The sequence below is a fragment of the Trachypithecus francoisi genome, unplaced genomic scaffold (genome assembly GCF_009764315.1).
Source record: "Trachypithecus francoisi isolate TF-2019V2 unplaced genomic scaffold, Tfra_2.0 Lachesis_group14, whole genome shotgun sequence".
NCBI classification, from domain to species: Eukaryota; Metazoa; Chordata; class Mammalia; order Primates; family Cercopithecidae; genus Trachypithecus; species Trachypithecus francoisi.
Genome location: NW_022681459.1, coordinates 41,778,042 through 41,801,660, shown reverse-complemented (window position 1 = coordinate 41,801,660; position 23,619 = coordinate 41,778,042). Strand labels below are relative to the sequence as shown.

Sequence of the window (23,619 nt, the reverse complement as noted above, 5' to 3'; positions counted from 1 at the left end):
TTGCTCACAGTGTACTTTCTCCTTAACCTAGCTGAATTCCTTTGACGAGAAAATGGGCTTAATAACTACATGATTGGCCGGGCGCGGTGGCTCAAGCCTGTAATCCCAGCACTTTGGGAGGCCGAGACGGGCGGATCACGAGGTCAGGAGATCGAGACCATCCTGGCTAATATGGTGAAACCCCGTCTCTACTAAAAATACAAAAACTAGCCGGGCGAGGTGGCGGGTGCCTGTAGTCCCAGCTACTTGGGAGGCTGAGGCAGGAGAATGGCGGAAACCCAGGAGGCGGAGCTTGCAGTGAGCTGAGATCTGGCCACTGCACTCCAGTCCGGGCGACAGAGCGAGACTCCGCCTCAAAAAAAAAAAAAAAAAAAAAAAAAAAAAAATAACTACATGATTGCTTTAGAAGCTTAAACTACTCTCATTCCCTTTTCTCAGATAAGAAAAATACTGACAGAGCCCTTGCCTCTGGGGCTGGGCTTTGCCCACTGCACCACCTGCCACCTCGATGCTCAACAAGCTTGGGGATACAAACTTATTTTAATATTAACCCAATAAACAGAAATTAGAATGATAAGCCTGCTGCCAAAATATTTACAGAGAGCACATCAAAGCCATAAAAGGATTTTGATTTTATCCATTCAGATAACACATTATAACTATACATTTTAAACAGCATTGCATCTGTACTGAAAAATAGCAAGTACTCCCTCTATAGTTAAATGGACAGCAGGAGAAGAGCAAGGTGCCAGGACTGCCAAGTTTTCCCTTTCATTATTCCATAAACATACCTTGTCCTCCAGTTGCGAACTTGGTCCCGTCAGGGTGAATATCAACTGAAAAAATTGGCTTGCCTGGAAACAAAGAAAAAAAAATACGACATCTAAATTGGCTTTTATTCATTGAAGAGTATCAAACTCAACAGATTCAGTTAAAGTCTAAACTGCTAGAAGATTCTCCAAACATTAGACTGCTGAAAGTCCAACAGTGGGAGGAAGCATTCCATCACTGAGAATGGCTGAGCCCACAGGATGCCTGGGCATTTGTCTGCCATCTTGCAGGGATGTGTGTTTGTAAAGGCTACGAGCTGTTCATGATTAAAGTTCTGAGTCACAGGTACTTAGTGAAAAGGGCACACAGCTATAACTCCAGACATCTCCCTATTGTGCAGATCTGCACTTGACTGGCAGCCTGGAGAGAAGGAGCACTATTTGTCTTTTCTGGCTGACAGCTGAGCAGGACCAGGGCTGGCTGCAACCAAGGAGCATTTCTTCGCTTGTCATACTTCTGCTTCCAAACAGCCCTCTTTTGTTTGTGCTGTGAAGTTCACATACAGTCTGCCATCTCAGCATCTCCTCTGGCTGAACCTCCTTCACAGTTTGTATTCTATGTTAAATTAGCTGTTCAATTCCTCCAGGAGAAAGGACTGTGGCTATTAGTTCTGAGGCTTGCACTAGGATCCCATGAAGCTAGCTGGCTGGCTGGGTGGGTGGATCAGACTGGCAAAAGCACTGTAGGAGCTTGAAACCCAGCAGACCATAGAAGGGACTCACGCCTGGTGGGCATTTGTCCAGCTTCCTGCTTCTAGGACAAAGGTACAAGAGCTACAAGTAGTATGTCAGTTGCTGTTGAGTTCATCACATCTTCTCCCTCTGGTGTAGTACCCAATGTATGTATGGTAGCGCAGTAATATTTGTTCAGTGGCAAAGGAGATACATGACAATGAACTGAGCATCAGCAATTGCTGATATAGATGGGCTGCCGCCAAGAGTCTCTTAATTGAACATATTCTGTCTCTGTCACCCAAGAGGAGGCAATGTGGACACAGAACCAGAGTCACCAGCCCTAGAATCATTCAGCAAGTACTGGGGTCAGGGGTGTGTGGAATTGAACATGTTCTGTCTCTGTCACCCAAGAGGAGGCAATGTGGACACAGTACCAGAGTCACCAGCCCTAGAATCATTCAGCAAGTACTGGGGTCAGGGGTGTGTGGGCAGGCAGTGGCTGCCTGAGAACTGTGAAGTCCTGCCAGGGCTCCCATGCAAGTGTTGAAAACTAAATGCTGGTGCCCAAAAGGCACTGCCCAGCATGGGACCCAGGCAGCACCCAGCTGTGGAGAGCCGTAGCCGTGCAGTCAAATCAAGCATGAACTTGAAAGAAAATACACTTTCCTTCTTACTGGTCATTATGTAGTACAGGTTGAGTATCCCTTATCTGAAACACCTGGGATCCGTTTTAACCAAAGGGAAATGACAGAAGCAATGTTGCTCCAGTTCCAGGTGTAGGCCTAAAGAGTCTAGCAGTTCAACTTTGGCTCTCTGGAGAAATCTAGTTACCATGTGCGAAATCCAAGTACCCTGAGACCACCATGTTTTGAAGAGGCCCAAACTGGCCACATGTAGAGCATCAAAGAGCCTGGACAAGTGAGAATCAAGGCCACAGACACAGGCCTGGTGAGGTGTTCTATCCCCAAGCTATTCAAGCCATCCCAGCAGATTCCATACAGCCAAGATGAGCTGGACCTGCTGAGTCCTGACAAGCTATAGAATTATGAGCAAATAATAAAACTGTTATTGTTTTAAGCCAGCAAATTTAGGGGTTTGTCATATAAGAGATAACCCAAAATTCCAATTCATTTGCTTTTCTGCTTAAGCCAACTTTAGCTGGGCATTTGTCATTTTAACAAAAAATGTTCTAGCTGACAGCCTTGGTCTTGACAGGCAATCAGGGCGGAACATTCCCCTCCCCTTGGAGTGCTTTTCAGTTCCATAAGTCTGTGAGACATCGTATGATATCAGTCCCCTCAAGCACATCAGAAACCCTTACCTGCAAGGTAAGGTTCCCCCGACAACCCAAGAGCACACATAGGCTGAGCCAGGCTCAGCTGCACAGGTACCAATTAGAGCCTGCGCGCTTTAGATCATGCCCACTCACAGCATCAACTGTATGTTTTCTCACTCAGTCTCTGTTTGCAGATTTCTACTATGTGCCAGGCATTAAGCTAAGCAATGAGAAAGTAAAGATATATAATCACACAAACTCCCCTAGTAAGACGTCCGCTGATAGACATTTCACAAGTAGAAAGCCATCTGACTCATTCAGCCTCGGGCTTCCTGTAAATATAATAACTGAATTGGGTCCCAAAGGTTGAGTAAGAGTTAGCCAGAAGATCGGGTGAGGGAGAGGGATTTCAGGCTGAGGGGATGCACAGCATGGAATCAATAGGCTGACGTGCTGCTGCAGAGCAGAGTGCAGGTAGGGTATGAGAAAGAAAAGGAGACAGAGATGGCCAGGGCTCAGCAAGCATCAGTATGGAGCTCAGACATTTCTCTAACAGTACTTTTAAGGCAGGGTAATTCCAAGGTCAGATTCACATTCAGGCTCCACAATAGCAGTGTGGAAAATGGGGGTGGGGCCTCAAGGCTCCAGGGGAAGGCAGGGATGGAGGCTGGCAACAGGTTTTGGTTTTAGCATTAAACATCATGGGCTGAATCTTCAGCCCTGCCACTTACCCAGCTGCAAAGTCTTGAGATTTTATTTTTTATTTTATTTTATTTTATTATTTTGAGATGGAGTCTCGCTCTGTTGCCTAGGCTGGGGCACAGTGGTGCGATCTTGGCTCACCTCAACCTTTGCCTCCCGGGTTCAAGCAATTCTCCTGCCTCAGCCTCCCGAGTAGCTAGGACTACAGTAGCATGCCACCACGTCTGGCTAATTTTTGTATTTTTGTATTTTGTATTTTTGTATTTTTAGTAGTTGTTGGTCAGGTTGGTTTTGAACTCCTGACCTCAGGTGATCCACCTGCCTCAGCCTCCCAAAGTGCTGGGATTACAGGCATGAGCCACCACATCTGGTCACACCCATTTCTTAATCTGCAAAGATGTGGAGGACACATTCACCATTACAAACACCTTCTGAGACAGATTAAGATGCTGTGTCAGGTTACTTCTAAGATGCATCCATTTCACACGATGAGGACACACCTTGGTGGAAGGTGTGCCTGGTTTGTTGGCACCATGTTTCCTTTCTTAGTGCTGTGCAGTAAATTAGATGAAATATGGTAGGGGACCTACACAGACACCAGCGCAGTGCTGGCTCCCCATCTCCTTACAGCACTAGACCTTTCCATCCCAAGGAAAGCAGTTACTCACATTCCATCATTGGGAATGAACCTCTTCTTTTTTTTTTTATTTTTTTTCGAGACAGAGTTTCACTGTGTCGCCCAGTCTAGAGTGCAGTGGCGCGATCTTGGCTCACTGCAAACTCCACCTCCCGGGTTCACACCATTCTCCTGCCTCAGCCTCCCGAGTAGCTGGGACTACACGTGCCTGCCACCAAGCCCGGCTAATTTTTTGTATTTTTAGTAGAGAAGGGGTTTCACCGTGTTAGCCAGGATGGTCTCGATCTCCCGACTTCATGATCCACCCGCCTCGGCCTCTCAAAGTGCTGGGATTACAGGCGTGAGCCACCGCGCCCGGCCAGGAATGAACCTCTTCTAAAGGGGTCTTTGAGGTGGAGCTGAGGAAAGGGACCTTCTGGCCGAGCTAGTTAGAAAACTATTCCTGCGGCACAGCACGATGACGACAAAGATGAGTTCCCAACTACCTCCAGTGTCTGGACTTTCTTTGTAATAGAGACAGAAAGGAAAGACAAACTAACACACCCTAGACTCTAGAGACACCAAGCAATCACCTATCCTTAGATCAACCCCAGATCAGAATGTTGTCCCTGCACACCTAATTCAGAGCCAATATAGTCAGTCACTGTCTACTGTCTGGGGGTTTGCTGATTTGACAAGAGCAGCACGAATGCTTTCCATCTGGCAGGGAATAAAGAACACATTAAGGAAGCTGGGATTATGACAGGGCATGCTTGGGTAGAATCGTACTCTCCTTCACACCAGGGGAAAGATTCCTAGAACAGGACTAAACATGGGAACTTAAACTCTGAGTAGAGAGAGGTGGCCAGAGGCAAAGCAGAGAGGGCATAATGGAGAGCTGCTGGCTCTTCTCTCTCAGCAGACCTTCGGCTTGGCTCCAGAAAGTCTCTGGGCTTTTATGCTCTGATAGTTCATTGGGTAGAGCTGACTGGAACACATGTGCATATGTCCTTTTGGAATGAAGCTTGGGAAAGTCGAGGCCTTTGCCCAGCGAATGTTGCTCCTGGGAACACTTTTCCTGCACTGCCCAGTAGAACTTGGTTTTAACCAATGTTGACAAATATAGAATTAAAAATAAAAAAATGTTTGAAACACTTATTAAATGAAACAGTTACAAAACAATACTAAAATATAAGGTGGGGCTGGTCACGGTGGTTCACGCCTGTAATTCCAGCACTTTGGGAGGCTGAGGCAGGTAGATCACTTGAGGTCAGGAGTTTGAGACCAGCCTGGCCAACATGGCGCACCACTGAACTCCAGCCTGGGTGACAGAGTAAGACTCTGTCTCAACAAAACAAAACAAAACAAAAAAATATATATAAGGTGGGTGCAAACAACACAAACTTACATATTTATTTATTTTGAGAAAATTATCACTCTGTCACCCAGGCTGGAGTGCAGCGGCACCATCTCAGCTCACTGCAACCTCTGCCTCCCAAGTTCAAGCGATTCTCCTGCCTTAGCCTCCCAAGTAGCTGAGACTATAGGTGTGCGCCACCATGCCTAGCTAAAAAGTACCGGAGCCGGGCGCGGTGGCTCAAGCCTGTAATCCCAGCACTTTGGGAGGCCGAGACGGGCGGATCACGAGGTCAGGAGATCGAGACCATCCTGGCTAACACGGTGAAACCCCATCTCTACTAAAAATACAAAAAACTAGCCGGGCGAGGTGGCGGGCGCCTGTAGTCCCAGCTACTCGGGAGGCTGAGGCAGGAGAATGGCGGGAACCCGGGAGGCGGAGCTTGCAGTGAGCTGAGATCCGGCCACTGCACTCCAGCCTGGGCGACAGTGCGAGACTCCGTCTCAAAAAAAAATAAAAAATAAAAAATAAAAATTACCGGAATTACAGGCTTGAGCCACCCCGCCCAGCTGCAAACAACATAATCTTAAATGTAGAAAACTCTAAAGATTCCACAGAAAAACTATTAGTGCTAATAAATGAATTCAGCAAAGTTGCAGATACAAAATCAACAAACAAAAGTCATCTGCATTTCTATACACCAACAATGAGCAATCTGAAAGGGAAATTAAGAAAACAATTCAATTTACAACAGAATCAAAATGAATAAAATTTGTAGGAATAAACTTAGCCAAGGAGGCGAAAGACTTGTACACTGAAACTATAAAACACTGCTGAAGGAAATGAAAGACACAAGTGAAAAAACAGTATGTATGTGCTCATGGACTAGAAGATTTAATAACTTTAAGATGTTAGGCTGGGAGCAGTGGCTCATGCTTGTAATCCCAGCACTTTGGGAGGCTGAGGTGGGCGGATCACATGAGGGCGGGAGTTCGAGACCAGCCTGACCAACATGGAGAAACCCTATCTCTACTAAAAATACAAAAATTAGCCAGGCATGGTGGCACATGCTTGTAATCCCAGTGACTTGGGAGGCTGAAGCAGGAGAATTGCCTGAACCTGGGAGGTGGAGGTTGCAGTGAGCTGAGTTTGTGCCATTGCACTCCAGCCTGGGCTAAGAGCGAAACTCTGTCTCAAAAAAAAAAAAGTCAAAACTCCTAAAAGTGATTTGTAGGTTTAATGCAATCCCTGTGAAAATCCCAATGGTACTTTCTGCAGAAATTAAAAAAAAAAAAAATCCATCCCAAAATTCACGTGGAATCTTAAGGGACCCTGAACAGTCAAAAGAATCTTCAAAAAGTACAAAGTTGGGGATCTCACACTTCCTTCTTTCAAAACTTACTACAAAACTACAGTAATCAGAACAGTGAAGTACAGGCATAGACAGACACCCAGAACAACAGAATACAGAGCCCAGAAATAAGCCCTTCTGTATAGGGTCAAATGATTTTGACAAGGGGCCAAGACCATTCAATGGGGAAAGAACAGTCTCCTTCACAAATGGTACTGTGAAAACTGCACATGCAAAAGAATGAAGTTGGATCCCTATCTCGTACCATATACAATTAACCCAAAATGGATCAAAGACCTGCATATATCTCTTAGAAGGAAACACAAGGGAAAAGCTTCACAAGATTGGATTTGGCAGTAATATTTTTTTCTTTTTTCTTTCTTTCGTTTTTTTGAGACAGCACCTCATTCTGTCACCTAGGTTGGAGTGCAATGGTATGATCTTGGCTTACTGCAGCCTCGACCTCCCAGGCTCAAGCAATCCTCCCACCTCAGTCCCCTGAGTAGTTGGGGACTGAGTGCACCACCACGCCTGGCTAATTTTTGTATTTCTTGTAGAGATGGGGTTTCACCATGTTGCCCAGACTGGTCTCAAACTCCTGAGCTCAAGCGATCTGCTACCTTGACGTCCCAAAGTGCTAGGATTACAGGCATGCACCACTGCATCTGACCATGGATTGGGCAATAATTTCTTAGATATGAGACCAAAGGCACAGGCAATAAAAGAAAAATAAACTGAACTTTATCATAATTTAAAATTTTTGTGCATCAAAGGAAAATATCAACAGAATAAAAAGGCAACCTATAGAATTGGAGAAATATCTGCAAATTACATATCTGATAAGGGATTAATGTACAGAATATATAGAGAAATCCTAAAACTCAACAACAACAAAAACTTCTCAACAACATGACTCAAAATTGGGCAAATAACTTGAACAGGCATTTCTCCAAAGAAGATACATAAATGAGGCAGGGTGCGATGGCTCACGTCTGTAATCCCAGAACTTTGGGAGGCTGAGGCAGGTGGATCGGCTGAGGCGGGTGGACCACCTGAGGTAAGGAATTCAAGAACAGCTTGGCCAACATGGTGAAACCCTGTCTCTTCTAAAACTACAAAACTTTGCCGAGCGTGGTGGTGGGTGCCTATAGTCCCAGCTACTCTGGAGGCTGAAGCAGGAGAATCACTTGAACCCAGGGGGCAGAGGTTGCAGTGAGCTGAGATTGTGCCAATGCACTCCAGCCTGGGCAACAGTATGAGACTCTATCTCGGGGGAAAAAAAAAAAAGATATACAAATGACCAACAAGCACATGAAAAGATGTCAACATCACTAATCAGTAGAAAAATGCAAGTCAAAACCCCAATTACGTATCACCTCACATCCATTAAGATGGCTACTAACGGCTGGGTGCGGTGGCTCATGCTTGTAATTTCAGCACTTTTGGGAGGCTAAGGTGGGCGGATCAAGAGGTCAAGAGATCAAGACCATCCTGGCCAACATGGTGAAAGCCCATCTCTACTAAAAATAAAAAATTAGCTGGGCATGGTGGCGTGTGCCTGTAGTCCCAGCTACTTGGGAGGCTGAGGCAGGAGAATCACTTGAACCTGGGAGGCGGAGGTTGCAGTGAGCCAAGATCCCGCCACTGCACTCCAGTCTGGCAACACAGTGAGACTCTGTCTCAGAAAAAAAAAAAAAAAAATGATGGCTACTAACAAAAAACCTCAGGAAAGAAGTGTTGGTGAGGGTGTACAGAAATTGTAACCCTTGTTAAAAATATAATTACCATGTGATCTAGCAATTATACTTCTGGGTATATAACCAAAAGAAGAAGGGTCTTGAAGAGCTATTTGTACACCCATGTTCATAGCAGCACTATTCACTACAGTAAAGAAGTGGAAGCAACCCAAGTGTCCCTTGACCAATGAATGGATGAACAAAATGTGGTATACCCATACAATGGAATATTATTTAGCCTTAAAAAGGAAAGTAGTTCTGATGCACACTACAATGTGGATGAACCTCAAAGACACTATGGTAAGTGAAAAAAGACAAATATTGTAGGATTCCACTTACATGAGCTATCTATGAATAGTTAAATTCATAGAAACACATAGTAGAATGGTGGTTGCCAGGGTCTGAGTTGAGGGGAAAATAGGGAGTTGTTGCTTAACTGGTATAAAGGTTTGCAAGATGAAAATGTTCCAGAGATTGGTTGCACAATATGTGAATTGTGACAGTACTGAATACATACTTAGAAATGATCAAGATAGTAAATTTTATATTGTGTGTATTGACCACAATTTTTTTTTTTTTTTTTTTTTTTTTTTTTTTGTTGAGACGGAGTCTCGCTCTGTCGCCCAGGCTGGAGTGCAGTGGCCGGATCTCAGCTCACTGCAAGCTCCGCCTCCCGGGTTTACGCCATTCTCTCGCCTCAGCCTCCCGAGTAGCTGGGACTACAGGCGCCGCCATCTCGCCCGGCTAATTTTTGTATTTTTTTTTTTAGTAGAGACGGGGTTCACGGTGTTAGCAGGATGGTCTCGATCTCCTGACCTCGTGATCCGCCCGTCTCGGCCTCCCAAAGTGCTGGGATTACAGGCTTGAGCCACCGCGCCCGGCCTGACCACAATTTTTAAAATGCTAATAAAAACCAAACAAAACCAAAAATAAAAATAAATAAAATGGAGGAGTGTAGGAGGGAGGTGGGTGTAATTATAAAAATTGTAGGCGGGGTGCAGTGGCTCACGCCTGTAATCCCAACATTTTGGGAGGCTGAGGCAGGCAGATGATGAGGTCAGGAGATCAACACCATCCTGGCTAACATGGTGAAACCCTGTCTCTACTAAAAATACATAAAAAAATTAGCCGAGCATGGTGGTGGCAGGTGCCTGTAGCCCCAGCTACTCGGGAGGCTGAGGCAGGAGAATGGCATGAACCCGGCAGGCGGAGCTTGCAGTGAGCCAAGATCACGCCACTGCACTCTAGCCTGGGCAACAGAGCGAGACTCCGTCTCAAAAAAATAAAAAATATATAAAAATTGTTGGAACTGTTCAGCATCTCGACTGCAGTGGTAGATACATGAACCTGCACAGGTGACAAAATTGTATAGAATTCAACATACACATGTACAAATAAGTACAAATAAAACTGGGGAAATAAATTTAAAAAAATAGGTAGCATATGTCAATGTCAACTACAGTTTTGCAAAATGTTACCATTGGGAGAAAACGGGCAAAGGCCAGAAGTGCCTTCTCAGTATTTCACACAATTGGGTGTGAATCTATAATCATCTCGATAAGAAATAAACACACACACACACAAGGCCTGTTTTTAAAAAATGATATATACATGTGTGTACTAACATACAAGGCAGTAGAGGTAAATATCCAAACACCAGAGGTTAGGTCATAATAAAAATGATTCTTTTCATGTGCAGGTGACAATATGCACACTCTATAAGCAGCAATCCCTCTGGAGAAACTCATCACCGAAACGCACTAATGTGACCTATATGCAAGTAACTCCTATGGCTGACTGCCTTCTAGACACCTCACCCTGATCTTCTCTATAATGGTCTGATCTTTCCACCAAACCTGCTCTACCCACTGTCTTCCCCAACACAGTTAAGGCCAGACCTTGAGAGGAGAGGCCAACAATCCTTGCACAATGGCCAACCCACCCCCACAACTTTTCTGACCTCATCTCCTACTAACCCCCACCATCACTGGTCCTACTCTTCTTGGACTGTACCAGGTGCACTCCTATCTTGGGCCTTGTATTGACTCTTCCTTGCCTCCTTCAGGTCTTTGCTCAATGTCACCCTCACACTGAGGTCTACCCTAACAACTCTGATTTAAAGGATTACTTCCCCAACATGGCACAACAAATCCCCTTAGTCCTGATCTATTTGTTTCCTTGAGAATTTCTTACATACTAATTTCCTTTATTGTATCTATCTACTCTGCCCACTAGAATGTAAACTCCAGTAAGTAGATCAGCTCTTTTGTCTGTTTTATTCACTAATTCATCCTCAGGACCCAGAGCTGTGGCTTGGCACATAACAGGCACAACAATAAATACTTGTTGCTGTTGAATGGCTAGAGAAAGCTCATGACAGAAGCACTGCATTCAAACACACCTTCAGTATCACCTGTGTAACAATCTTTGGAAGGCAGGCTCCTGATCTCCTGCTGTAGGGACTCAGATTTCACCAACTGCCTGCAGGTGGGAAGCACATCCTTGGCTGGTTCACAGAGTCATCTGCTGCTGATATCTCTACCACTTTCGACCACAAAAACTTATCCCCATCTTCTTTAGTAAGCACCACACAATGACATCTCATAGGTGTCAGATGCCTAAGAGATTGAAAACAGCACAGGAAGGAAGCTGTTGCACCATACAACCACTGTGTGTGTGTGTGTGTGTGTGTGTGTGTGTATGTGCGCACGCCACAAACTAAAGTGGAAAAATGTCACAGGTATATCATGTAGGAGACCTTAATCACTTCTCCTGAAGCATCTGCCAACATATGATCAACAAAGTTTTGAGACTGGGCACAGTGGCTCACTCCTGTAATCCCAGCACTTTGGGAGCCCAAGGCAGGTAGATCACTTGCTCTGAGGAATTCGAGAGAATCTGTAGAGATGGTGAATCCCCCGTAGATGGGGTTCAGATCTACAAATTCAAAACAAAACACAAAAATTACCGAGGAGTGGTGGTGCAAGCCTGTAGTCCCAGCTACTCAGGAGGTTGAGGCGGGAGGATCTATTTAGCCCAGGAGGTTGAGGCTGCAGTGAGCCATGATCACGTCACTGCACTCCAGCCTGGGCAACAAAAAGAAACTGTCTCAAAAAAAAAAAAAAAAGAAAAAAAAAGTTTTGGTAAAAGGCATTTCTGTTTATTCATACTTCTTTCCCCTCTCATTTTGCGGAACAGAGGTATTCCCTAAAAACTATCTGCACAGGAGAACTACTTGAGCCCATGAGCTCAAGGCTGCCGTGAACTAAAGTCATGCCACTGCACTCCATCCTGAGCGACAAAGACCTTGTCTCTTAAAAAAAAGTTATCTGCAAGGGTACAATGTATATCACTCAAGTGATGGTTGCACTAAAAGCCCAGACTTCACCACTAAGCAACAAATCCATGTAACAAAATTGCACTTATATCCCTTAAATTTAACAACAAAAAGTTATCTGCAAAATGTACTCCTATAAATCTAGTCCCTTCCACCTACTTCCATTAGAAAATTAAAAGCGGCCGGGCGCGGTGGCTCAAGCCTATAATCCCAGCACTTTGGGAGGCCGAGACGGGCGGATCACGAGGTCAGGAGATCGAGACCACCCTGGCTAACACGGTGAAACCCCGTCTCTACTAAAAAATACAGAAAACTAGCCGGGCGAGGTAGCGGGCGCCTGTAGTCCCAGCTACTCGGGAGGCTGAGGCAGGAGAATGGCGTAAACCCGGGAGGCGGAGCTTGCAGTGAGCTGAGATCCTGCCACTGCACTCCAGCCTGGGCGACAGAGCGAAACTCCGTCTCAACAAAAAAAAAAAAAAAAAAAGAAAATTAAAAGCTACATTTCCACAGGGGGAAAAATCTGCCAGCTCAACAACAACCACAATTAAGAAGACAACAAACCTACAATACTATTTAAGTGAAAAATGCACAGCAGGCTGGGCGCAGTGGCTCACGCCTGTAATCCCAGCACTTTGGGAGGCCAAGGCAGGTGGATCACCTGAGGTCAGGAGTTCAAGACCAGCCTGGCCAACATGGTGAAACCCCGTCTCTACTAAAAATACAAAAAATTAGTTGGGCGTGGTGGCTCGTGCCTGTAATCCCAGCTAATCGGAAGGCTGAGGCAGGAGAATTGTTCAAACCCTGGAGGCAGAGATTGCAGTGAGCCGAGGTCGCACCATTGCACTCCAGCCTGGGCAATGAGAGCAAAACTCCGTCTCAACTAAAAAAAAAAAAAAAAAAAAAAAAGCATAGCAACATTTTAGCTATGCCAGTTATCTCTACAATGCAAGGTCTGTAAGGGAGGCCATACACCAAAGACACTGGATTTGCTACGGTGACTGATGGGGATTTGGCTAAAGTCTTAAAAAAATTCAGACACTTGTATAATGTGCATACACTAAATGTGTCTTCTAAAATCAAAAAATCACCCAGTTGTTTTTTTCCAAATGGTCTGAAAGACCACATTAAAAGTTTTAACAACGTGTTTTCCTCTGTGCATTTTCTAATTTTTCCTAACTTCTTTCACAGTCTTACTGAGCTCAGTAGGCAGCAACTCTGCCCTTAGACTGGAACTCATCCTTCTGTTCTCTCTTATCTCTTTTGTGTATGTGTGCGTGTGTGTATGAGATGGAGTCTTGCTCCATCACCCAGGCTGGAGTGCGGTGATGTGACCTCGGCTCACTGCAACCTCCCGCTCCGGGTTTCAAGCAATTCTCCTGCCTCAGCCTCCCGAGTTGCTGGGACTACAGGTACACACCACCACACTTGGCTAAGTTTTGTATTTTCAGTAGAGACGGGTTTTTGCCATGTTGGCCAGGCTGGTCTCGAACTCCTGACCTCAAGTGATCTGCCTGCCTCAGCCTCTCAAAGTGCTGGAATTACAGGTGTGAGTCACCGTGCCTGGCCCGTTCTCTCTTATCTCATACCCCATATTTGACACTACCTTCCCAACATACCCATAACTCAGACTTTCTGGAGAGATGCAAATGTTCCTTATCTTTATCAGGGAACAGGTTACAAAGTACATTAATTTGTCAAAATTCAACACATTATACATTTAAGGCCTGGACATTTTATTATGTAAATTATACCTGAAAAGAATGTGTTTTATATATATAATAATACACATAAAATATAATGTATATGTTATATACATTATATATTATATATAATATATAAAAATACATAATATATATAAAACACACATATAAACACATATATACATGTAATGTATTACATACACATACACACACACACACAGAGTCTCCCCCACCAGCTCCAACCATTTCTCTCCATCACAGCCATCACCATCCTGATCCAGACCATCTCTTGCTTGGATTACTACCAGTAGTTAGCGTTATAACTGGTCTCCTGGCTCCTCTCTCCCCCGGTCCCCCACAACGAATCTAGTCTCCATGTAGCAGTCAGAAAGATCTCTAAAACCCACGTCAGATCACAGTCGTCCTCTACTCCCCTTGCAGGGAGAATCAAGGCCTTCTAGTAGCCTACTAGGCTCTCCCAGTCAGTCTGGTATTCTCTCTCTGGCCTCCTCTCTCACAGCTGTTGCCTTGCTCCAACCACAATGACATCCGTGCTACTGCTCAAACGCTCCAGGTAAGTTCCAGCTTTTCTTTCTGTCTGGAATGGTCTTCCCTAAGATGGCACCTTCCTCATCTCCATCAGGCCTGCAGTGAATGCTGTGGTATCATGCCCAGGTCCCTACCCTCCAGGGACTAAAGCACATTCCCATAGCTATCTGTGGAGTGTTGGCAGCCCCAACAGCTCCCTGCAGAGTCTTTCTCCAGGTGAGACCTGCCCTCAGTGGAAGAACTCCTTTGGCAGGGTCAGGTATCCTTCCCAAAACAGCCTATATCCAGGCTGTGGACACAGAAGTAAAGGGCCTGGGTCCCCCACCCTAATCCAGGACAACTCTAAAGGGCTTCCCCAGTGCCAGAACTCCCAGCAGGGCTGGCTGTGGTTTTCTCTGTGCTTACATCACAGCTTGCCTTCTCCCTCTGTCTGGTCCTGCTTCCCTCCCTCCTTCATTGGTGTGGATCCCAAGAGCCCTCCCCAGCAATCCTGCATGCAAAAATCTCCAGCTCAGAATTTGACTCCTGCAACAAGGTCCTTGCTCAAATCCTACCTTTTCACTCAGGCTTTGCCAAAGCATCCCATTTAAACCTGTCTATCCCCGGCCTCTGCCTCATCATTCCTCATCTCTAAGTCTGCTGTTTCTCCAATTCACAGGATCTTGTTTGTGATTCCGCTGTGTCTTACCAGGAAGCTCCCCTCCCACATCTCTTTTCCACTTACACAGGAAACCCTCAGCAGATCCCATCTCAGTCTCACTGGCCAGGATGCATAACAGGCTGCTCCTCAAGAGCCTGGCATGTTGCTTGGTTCACTGCTGTTTTAAGAGCTGAAAACACACACACACACACACACACACACACACACACACGCATACATGCACATACATTTTCAGTTCTTAAAACAGTAGTGAATTTATCAAGTGTCTTTTCTATGTGAGACCTTCTGTTAGAGAATGAAGCAGACCTGGAGTTTGCTCCAATGTAGGTCTATCCCTGGACTTGTCCCTTCTGTCTGGTCATCACCACAACGGCTTTTGCCAGGGTAGCCTCCCAGGGAATTGGCCTACCCCAGGTTTTTTAATGCATCGAGGCAGATATGCTTTGAGGAGCAACAAATGTTAATCTAAATGGGTTTTCTTTTTGCCAGGAGTGTTTTAAAACCATTTGCTATCTGTTTCATCCACTTCCTTTCCTAAAATGGAAAGCTCCAGAAGACAGAATCATGTAAATGAACTCCTTGGGTAAGGCTTGGGCAGAGTGTTTCCCAGCAGATTCCACCAGAAAGAGCCAGTCAGGATGAACAAGAAGTTTATGTGCAGTACATCAACTCTACCAGCCAAGCACAACAGACATTGTTAGCTGCCCATCCATCAGCCACTTTGCATCACCAACTTCCAGCACTCAGCACTCCTTCAACATTTACTGAGTGACTACTATGGTGTGTACCAAGTACCATTCCTGGCCCTGGGAAAAGGGCATGAGCAAAGACAAAGTCTGTTTTCCAGGAGCGTATGTTCCCCCGGGGAGGTATCTAATACAACTCCATTTTTATTCAGATATCCACTATGTCCCTTATGTAAGCCAGTAGGCAATGATGACTGATACAAGAGAGGGCACATGACCTAGTTGGACCAATCAGGCCAATGGGGAAGACCCAAAGTCCAAGGCTGGGGCACAGATCTCTCCCTTCGGCTTCTCACTGAAAACATTCTCGATACCCCACAACCAGAGAACTCTTGAAAACCAAATGCCAGAGAAGGCTCATCAAGCACACTTCAGGAGAAACCTACCAGGTTAGAAGCCCTAAGGCATTCAAAATGGCTACAGAAGCAGTCAGAGGACAAGCTCCAGGGACCAGACTCCTGGTCCCATGTTGTACCACGTGGTTTCTGAAAGCTGTCCTTCTGAGGAGGAAATGGGCTTGAAGTTCTCCAGGACAGAGTGGCCAGCCTCAGCACAAAGGCCAGCGCTTAGCAAATTAGAAAGAGTAAGTCTGGGCTTGGGCTGGAGTCTAAGTGTGACTCTCAACACATCTCCATCACTTCTAGAGGAATCTTGGGGGTGGGGGGGTCACCTCACCTCAGCCTGTTTCCATCTGCAAACTGTACTGCTGCAAGTCACAGAGAATTTCAAGGGTAATCCTCTATCATATATAACAAGTCCTGAGATAGGTCAGCTTCAGGGTGCATTAATTTAGCAACTTAAAGAGACATGTCCCTCTGTCTTCCTCTCCTATAATCAGTGTTGGCCCCATCCTCATGGTCAAAAGCTGGCTTTTACACACAGACCTAGTAAAGTCCAGCAGAAGAGACTGGCCTTTCAAGCATCTCCTCTTATCTAATTCCCTAGGGGGTTCCAGCAGACATCCCCTCCTAGTCTCAAGGGCCGAAATGGCATTACATAGCTGTTCCTCAACAAATCTTTGGCACTTACCCACACACCAGCTTAGGGCTATCAGCAGCTTGGCCTGCAGAAGGCAGACCAAAAAAATCGGGGTTCTGCTAACAAGGAACAAAGCAGGCAACCCTACAATATTTGCAACACTCCTTTTGTGCTATTTGACAATATGCACACTGTTCACAATCCCACTCACTTCCAGGTGTTGTTGCTGACTCTGGCAGGATGATAAAATGTGCTTTGCATAAATTTTTGGTCCCCAGGGCCCATTCCATACCTCTGGTTCATGTGCTATATACCTCTGCAGTCCCTAGGCAAACACCCCGGATGAACAGAACATGCTGGCAACCTCTGGGGAAAGGGAGGGGTCAAGTCAGACACAGAGCATCCTCTTCCTGGTCACCAGCAGGACCCAAGATCAGCACAGTGGCAGCAGGTCTCCTACTTGGCTTCAGTGGTCAAGGTCAGATCCTTCCCAGAAGTCCCTCCCAGCTGTGTAACTATGATTCTGCTCATGAAATGAAAATAGCTTTTCAACCACTTCTTTTTTTTTTTTTTTTTTGAGGCGGAGTCTCGCTCTGTCACCCGGACTGGAGTGCAGTGGCCAGATCTCAGCTCACTGCAAGCTCCGCCTCCCGGGTTTACGCCATTCTCCTGCCTCAGCCTCCTGAGTAGCTGGGACTACAGGGGCCCGCCACCTCGCCCGGCTCGTTTTTGTATTTTTAGTAGAGATGGGGTTTCACCGTGTTAGCCAGGATGGTCTCGATCTCCTGACCTCGTGATCCGCCCGTCTCGGCCTCCCAAAGTGCTGGGATTACAGGCTTGAGCCACCGCGCCCGGCCTCAACCACTTCTTAGAGTAAAACAAATGTTTAAGAAAATCCCATTTTCTAGCCTTCATCCATACTCTTTCTCCAGCGTATTAAAGAAAAAAATTCAGAGTGGCTGGGCGCGGTGGCTCACACCTGTAATATTAGTACTTTGGGAGGCCAAAGCAGGTGGATCACCTGAGGTCAGGAGTTCGAGACCAGCCAGACCAAAATGGCAAAAATATGTATTAAAAATACAAAAATACTAAATACCAAACACTAAAAATACAAAAATTAGCCAGGCGTGGTGGCATGTGCCTGTAATCCCAGCTACTCGGGAGGCTGAGATAGGAGAATCACTTGAACCCGGGAGGCAGAAGTTGCAGTGAGCTGAGATCATGCCACTGCACTCCAGCCTGGGTGACAGAGCTAGACTCTGTCTCAAAATAAATAAATAAAATAAATAAATAAATAAACTCAGAGTGGCCCAAATCTACAGTCACCTGCCTATATGGCCAAGCCCCATTAATTCTACCTTTACCCTGTCTTTATGTGCCTCTCTATTTCTCACCTCCATCACCTGTGATCTCCCTGTCTCCCTGAGCATCTCACCAAGGCTGGAAACTCCTAACTCCTCCAGGGCCTTCCTAAGACACAGGCTGGGTGTTTTATCCAGCTTCCTCAGAAGCCTCAATGCTCTCCTCCCCCAACCCCAAGAAGGAAGTTCAAGCTGCTGGCAAGGCTCTGCCTCCCAGCCCCATTCTCCCTCTTGCCCTGTTTAGCCTCCCTCCTAACATGTTCTATGTCTTTTCCTAAATGCTTTCACCCTCTGGGCCTTTTCTCCTGATGGTCTCATGTGCTGTAGTATCTTCTCTGCCATCACAATTCTAGTCACATCAAGGTTCAGTCCAAGGACACATCCACAAACTCGACTCTGCTGGAGGAGTGCCCTTCTTCCTTGGGCTATCATGCTTATTCCTCTAGCTCCTGTTTCCCCTGCCCTGCATTCTAGAATATGGTTTGTATGTCAATCTCTCTCATCTATCTTCCACACAGCTTTCCATTCAGAGAGAGCCTTATTTAGCCCTGGACCCCACAGAACTCTTACCTTCTAGGTTCAACGTTTGTTGCATAAAGTAGTGAAAAATCCACAGCAAAATCTCACCCAGTTTTCTTCTGACTCTTCAGATGTACTCTGGTTATTTTCCTAAATCAACCTACTGTCTTCAGACATAAGTCAGGAGAGAAATTGCTGAGAGAATCTGCATTTTCTGAGCTATCATATGGAGCAGGTGAGGTAAGAATTATTGACTTCATGAACAGATTAGGAAAAGAGATAGAAAAACTTTTTGTCACATATCTAGTAAGCAGCAGGGCACAGAGACTCCAGAGCAGGATATCTGATTCCAAAAACAGAAGACAAAATTCTTGTCCTCAAGAAACTTACAGTCTAGTCGGAACTATAAGACAAATACACCAAAAGGCAAATAACTTATTCAGAGCAGGGTTTCTCACCCTTAGCACTACTGATATTTGGGGCTAGATAATTCTCCATGTGTGGGCTGTCCTGCATGCTATAGGACGTTTAACAGTAGATTTCTCCTCTACCCACTTGATACCAGCAACACTTACCCTGCTCAACCCTATTGTGACAACCATAAATGTCTCTAGACATTGCCTTGCAGAATCACTGATTTAGAGCAACTGCCAAGTTTATCTCTCAACCACTGCAATCATATAATCTCACCATTAGGATCCTTTCCCTGACAATTATCAGACATAGGCCTGCAGTGCCCTCTGGCAGCAGGTTGGATCTTACCCACCCACTCCTGACTTTATCATTATACGATTCTGCCTACATTTTCCCTTCAAGCTGAATTATTTAATTTTCATGCTGAGGTCTCAGTAGGACAGCTTCAAATCCTTTTCAGAATGACACAACATAGGGGTAAAAATAATCCAGTCGCAGGACAGGAGAAAACACACACCATAAGGTCATGTGATTACTGGGAAATTATCCTATTCTTGAAAATTTCCCAAATCCCTTTTCATAACACTGCCATCAAAGTGTGTACCAGAGGCCAAAGGTGGACAAGAGCTCTTTCAGTCCTGGCCTTCTTGGTTAGAATGGGCTTCACCAAAGAGCTGAGCATGAGAGCTGTCTCCCCAAGCATGAGAATTCCAGAAAAAACTCAGGAGCAAAGGCCCAGAGTTGGGAAGAGTCATGAATCTCAGTGAGATTTTCTAAACATACAAACTCCATATTTCTACAAGCTTTAAAACCAGAAACCTAGCTGTTTTCACTTTCTGACCTTAATCTAACTTAGAAATGAAGCTTATTTCGGTCAATTCTAAAATAAAATATATAGAGAATACTATATCCAAGAACACAAAGTAAAATGTGTATGTATGAACAATACCTGATATTAACTTCTATATAAATGATAGCTATTATTATATATCTCAATTTAACAATCTATTTGGTCACAGGATAAAATGGAAGAGATAAGTTTTATTTTACCAAGGCCCAGAAGTAGAGTTATAAGTCCAAAAATTTATAGCTAGTAAATGATGCAGTTTTGAACCCAGTCTGATTCCACATTCAAGGCTCATTTCACTGCAATGTGACAACTTCAAGATTAACTTATTGATAACCTTAGACAAGTGCTTCTCAACTGGGGGTGATTTTGGCTACCAATGGACATTGGCAATGACTGGAGATATTTTTGGTTGACACAACTAGGTGGTGGTTGTGAAGTGCTACTGGCACCTGGTGGGTAGAGGCCAAGGATACTAGAAACATTCCATAACATAGATGACAATCACACAGTCTTACGGCCCAAAATGTCAACCTGTTGAAGTTGGGAAACCTTCCCTTAGAGGTTTCTCTATTATCAGCCAAGAAAATGAAGACCATAGCACACCTACACTTCAACAAATACTTCTTTCCCTGTTATAGCTGCCCTCTCTACTTTGAATGGATTCCCTGCCACACCAGAGAAAAATGTTGAGCTCTCTGCTACTTTCCCCTTTAGACTCTCGAAAAACAGAAAAACTATGTTCATGCTGGGTGCAGTGGCTCACGCCTGTAGTCCCAGCTACTCAGGATGCTGAGGCAGGAAGATCTCTTGAGCCCAGGCATTTGAGTCTGGGCAACATTGTAAGATCCCATTTCTATTAAAAAAAAAAAAGTTATGTTCGTGCTTCACGAGATAGGAGACATGAATACAGAACGAGGAAGCCAGAAAGTGCAATGATGTGCTTTCTAAAAGCAAGCACAATTTTATTGGCCACTACCCACCCCTTAGGCTTTTGGCTGAGCAGCCCCTGCTCCCAGCAGCCACCAATACTCCTATAGTCTTTAAAGGCCTGCTCAGCAGTGATTCAGACCAGCATCATTTCTTCCAGGGCAGTGGTAATTTACCTCTGACAGCCCTTCTGAACATTCCATGAAATTTTAAAAGAAAGGAAATTTGACAAAGAACAAGTTTAAAAGAAGTTAAATCCCATCCTGTCAGAGTCGCCATATCTTTTTCCTTTGAGATGGAGTCTCGCTCTGCCAGGCTGGAGTGCAGTGGCGCAATCTCGGCTCACTGCAATCTCTACCTCTCGGGTTCAAGCAATTCTCCTGCCTCAGCCTCCCGAGTAGCTGGGACTACAGGTGCGTGCCACCACACTCAGCTAATTTTCGTATTTTTAGTAGAGATGGGGTTTCACCATGTTGGCCAGGGTGGTCTCAATCTCTTGACCTCTTGATCCGCCCTCCTCAGCTTCCCAAAGTGCTGGGATTACAGGTGTGAGCCACCATGCCCAACCTCTTTTTATTCTTACTTACTATCTCAGATTTCTAAACCACTTTACAGTTTGGGGAGCGTTTTTGTATCTACGCTCCCATCTGAGTATCACGAGCATACTGTGAAGTGGTTAGAACAGATATTATCATGCTCTGTTCTAGGGCTGTAGAGAGGCCCTCAGCAACAAGGGCCACTGTTGTGCTTGCTCCGCCAGGTGATGCACTTGGCTGCTGATCTGAGTGCAGTCTCTTATTCATTTGTACCTAGTTCATCACTTAAGCATGTTGACTTACTTATGTTTACATAGAATAAAACTTTTGGCCTACAAAGGAGCTTATCAAAAAGGAACAAGTTACATGACAGTAGAGGAGAGGCTGGAGAAGGGTAGGCTATTCACACAAACTGATTTAGGTAAATCATTTTAAAATAAAAATTCCATCAGACCTTCATACAGTAAACTAGTTCAAAATAACATTTTTCCTTTCCTAATCACAAGCATCATAATTCATAATTACAACATTTGTCCAGTTCTCCAGGGAAAGATCTGCACAGTACACATCAGGAAACGCTCTTGGAGATCAAGAGGAGAAATGAAACTGAAACTCAAGACTTCTGCTTTCATGCACTGTAAACCTAACTTCATCTTGATAAATTATGAAAATCTCACCTTTCTGACCTGTTTGAGCCAATATTTATCACATACCCATCATGTGGAAGAGGTTGCTCAATGCAGCAGGGCATACAGAAGGGATTGAGGCAGTCCCTACCCTGGGGGCATATGGAAAGTACCCCCAACACCTTCCATGCAAGGCAAAACACACAGACAGTGATACAGCACATCTACCGGGGTAACTCAGGATGAACCGTTTCAAAAGAAACATGTGACCTCACCTAGTCCCTGAAAAATGGGAAAGACATCACATAAGATGGAAAGGGAGAGAGGTGGCAGGAGACAACAGACATTATCAGTTCAGTTTAGTTGTGGTAGTAGAGAGCATTCCAGGACCAAATTCAAAACGAAAAAGTCACATGTTAAAGTATCTGTTCTTCTGGCTCTTAAAGAAAACGGTAGCACCCTCTAGTCGCATTGCAAAGTAGAAATGAGGAACAAGACAGCATCAGGGTGACCTGATCAGGGTGACTCTTGCCTGTCAAGAGTCAGAGACAGGCCAGAATCAGGCCCTGGGCTGCAGGAGTCTCCCTGGGTTGATTTCTGTGCTACAGTGCTGTCAGCAGAGTGGGGTGGGGGAGGGGGTGCGCTTTTTTTCATCTTCCTGGGGAGCAAACACCAACTCTTGCAGCAGTTCTGCCAACAAGGCAGAACTATGACGAAACTGATTACCACTAGCCTCTCTGTATCAGGGTCAAGATACGGGGCGGATGAGTCTGTTCCCCAAGGGTATGCTTAGAGGCCACCGCCACAGAGCTAAGGAAGCCCCTCTCCTAGAACACACCTGTGCCCAACCCTAGCTCACCCTGATGTCCCAGCTCAGCATTAATCGTGGATCCTTAGGCGGGGACCCTGGGCCCCCAAGCCCTCCTATTCAGGGACCACAATTCCCCAACTGGGGGCACTGTCACCAGATCCAGAGGGACCGTAACAGTCCCTCTTGCAGATTTCAGATCTTCACCCTGCCACTGAAAGGCCACAAGGGGGATTTCGTCCCGGTTTCACCTTCAGGACTATCTGAGTACTTTCCGGGCGATGCAGACTAGTGGAAGGCACTGGCCGGCACCAAGGCCCGCTCCGGGGAGCCAGGCCGCGGCCCCTCCAAGGACCACAGGTGGGCAGCGGAAGACTCAGAGCAAGAGCCAGGGGCGAAGATGGCCTTCGCTGCGGTCAACCCGGAGCACGTGCTGGGGCTCACCGGCCTCCCCGCGGTGAGGACAAAGTCCGCTCCCGCCGGCTTCTTGGCTTAGGCACCGGGTACCGGGCGTCAGGGGCGAGGCAGGCAGGACTTGCGCGCGCCCCGACTCGACACCAGACCCCGACCCGACTGCGGGCTCGGCCTCCCGCGACCCCTGCGCGCACTTACCATTGTGGTTGACCCAGGTCGGCTTCAGGAGCTTCATTGTTCGGCCGCCGCCGCCGCCGGGCTGAGGCGAGAGCCGGGTCCCTCAGCGCGCCCGGGCCATGGAGCCACCGCCGCCGCTTCCTCCCGCGCCGCCCGCCCTCCGGCCGCCGCCCGCCCCGCGCCCTCAGGGCCGCCGCGCCATCGCCGGCCCGCGCCCCCCTCCGCCGCCACAGCCGCCCCCCGCGCTCGGCCGCCGCCGCCGCCACCACAGCCGCATCCCCTGCGCCGCTCCTCCTCAGGCGGCTCCCGGGCAACGCCGGAAGTCACGGCGCGCACCTGCCAAATCGCCCCGGCGGGAAACCGCTCCCCACGCTGACTGGGCCGCCCCTGTTCCTCGGCTGGCAGGGGCTTCGGGTCGGGCCCGGGCGCGGGCGCCCCAGAAGGGGCGGTTCGCCTGGACGGCGGACAGCGAG

General features: G+C 46.4%; 1 protein-coding gene across 7 annotated transcripts in view; it reads right to left on the bottom strand.

Moving 5' to 3' along the window:
• LOC117096047 (protein HIRA) overlaps positions 1-23,587 on the bottom strand; it is a 106,209-nt gene extending 82,622 nt beyond the window's left edge. For 2 of the 7 annotated variants that reach the window (XM_033232968.1, XM_033232963.1), the window contains exon 1: positions 792-839. Coding sequence is in view for 3 of the 7 variants with exons in the window: in XM_033232962.1 (XP_033088853.1) it covers positions 792-854; positions 23,168-23,204 (100 nt within the window). In the remaining 4 variants the exon portion in view is untranslated. Of the gene's footprint in view, positions 1-791; positions 855-23,167; positions 23,462-23,482 lie in introns of those variants that run through there. The other 5 variants (XM_033232961.1, XM_033232962.1, XM_033232960.1 and 2 more) reach the window with 5 other exon arrangements.
• Positions 23,588-23,619: the final 32 nt, after the last annotated feature.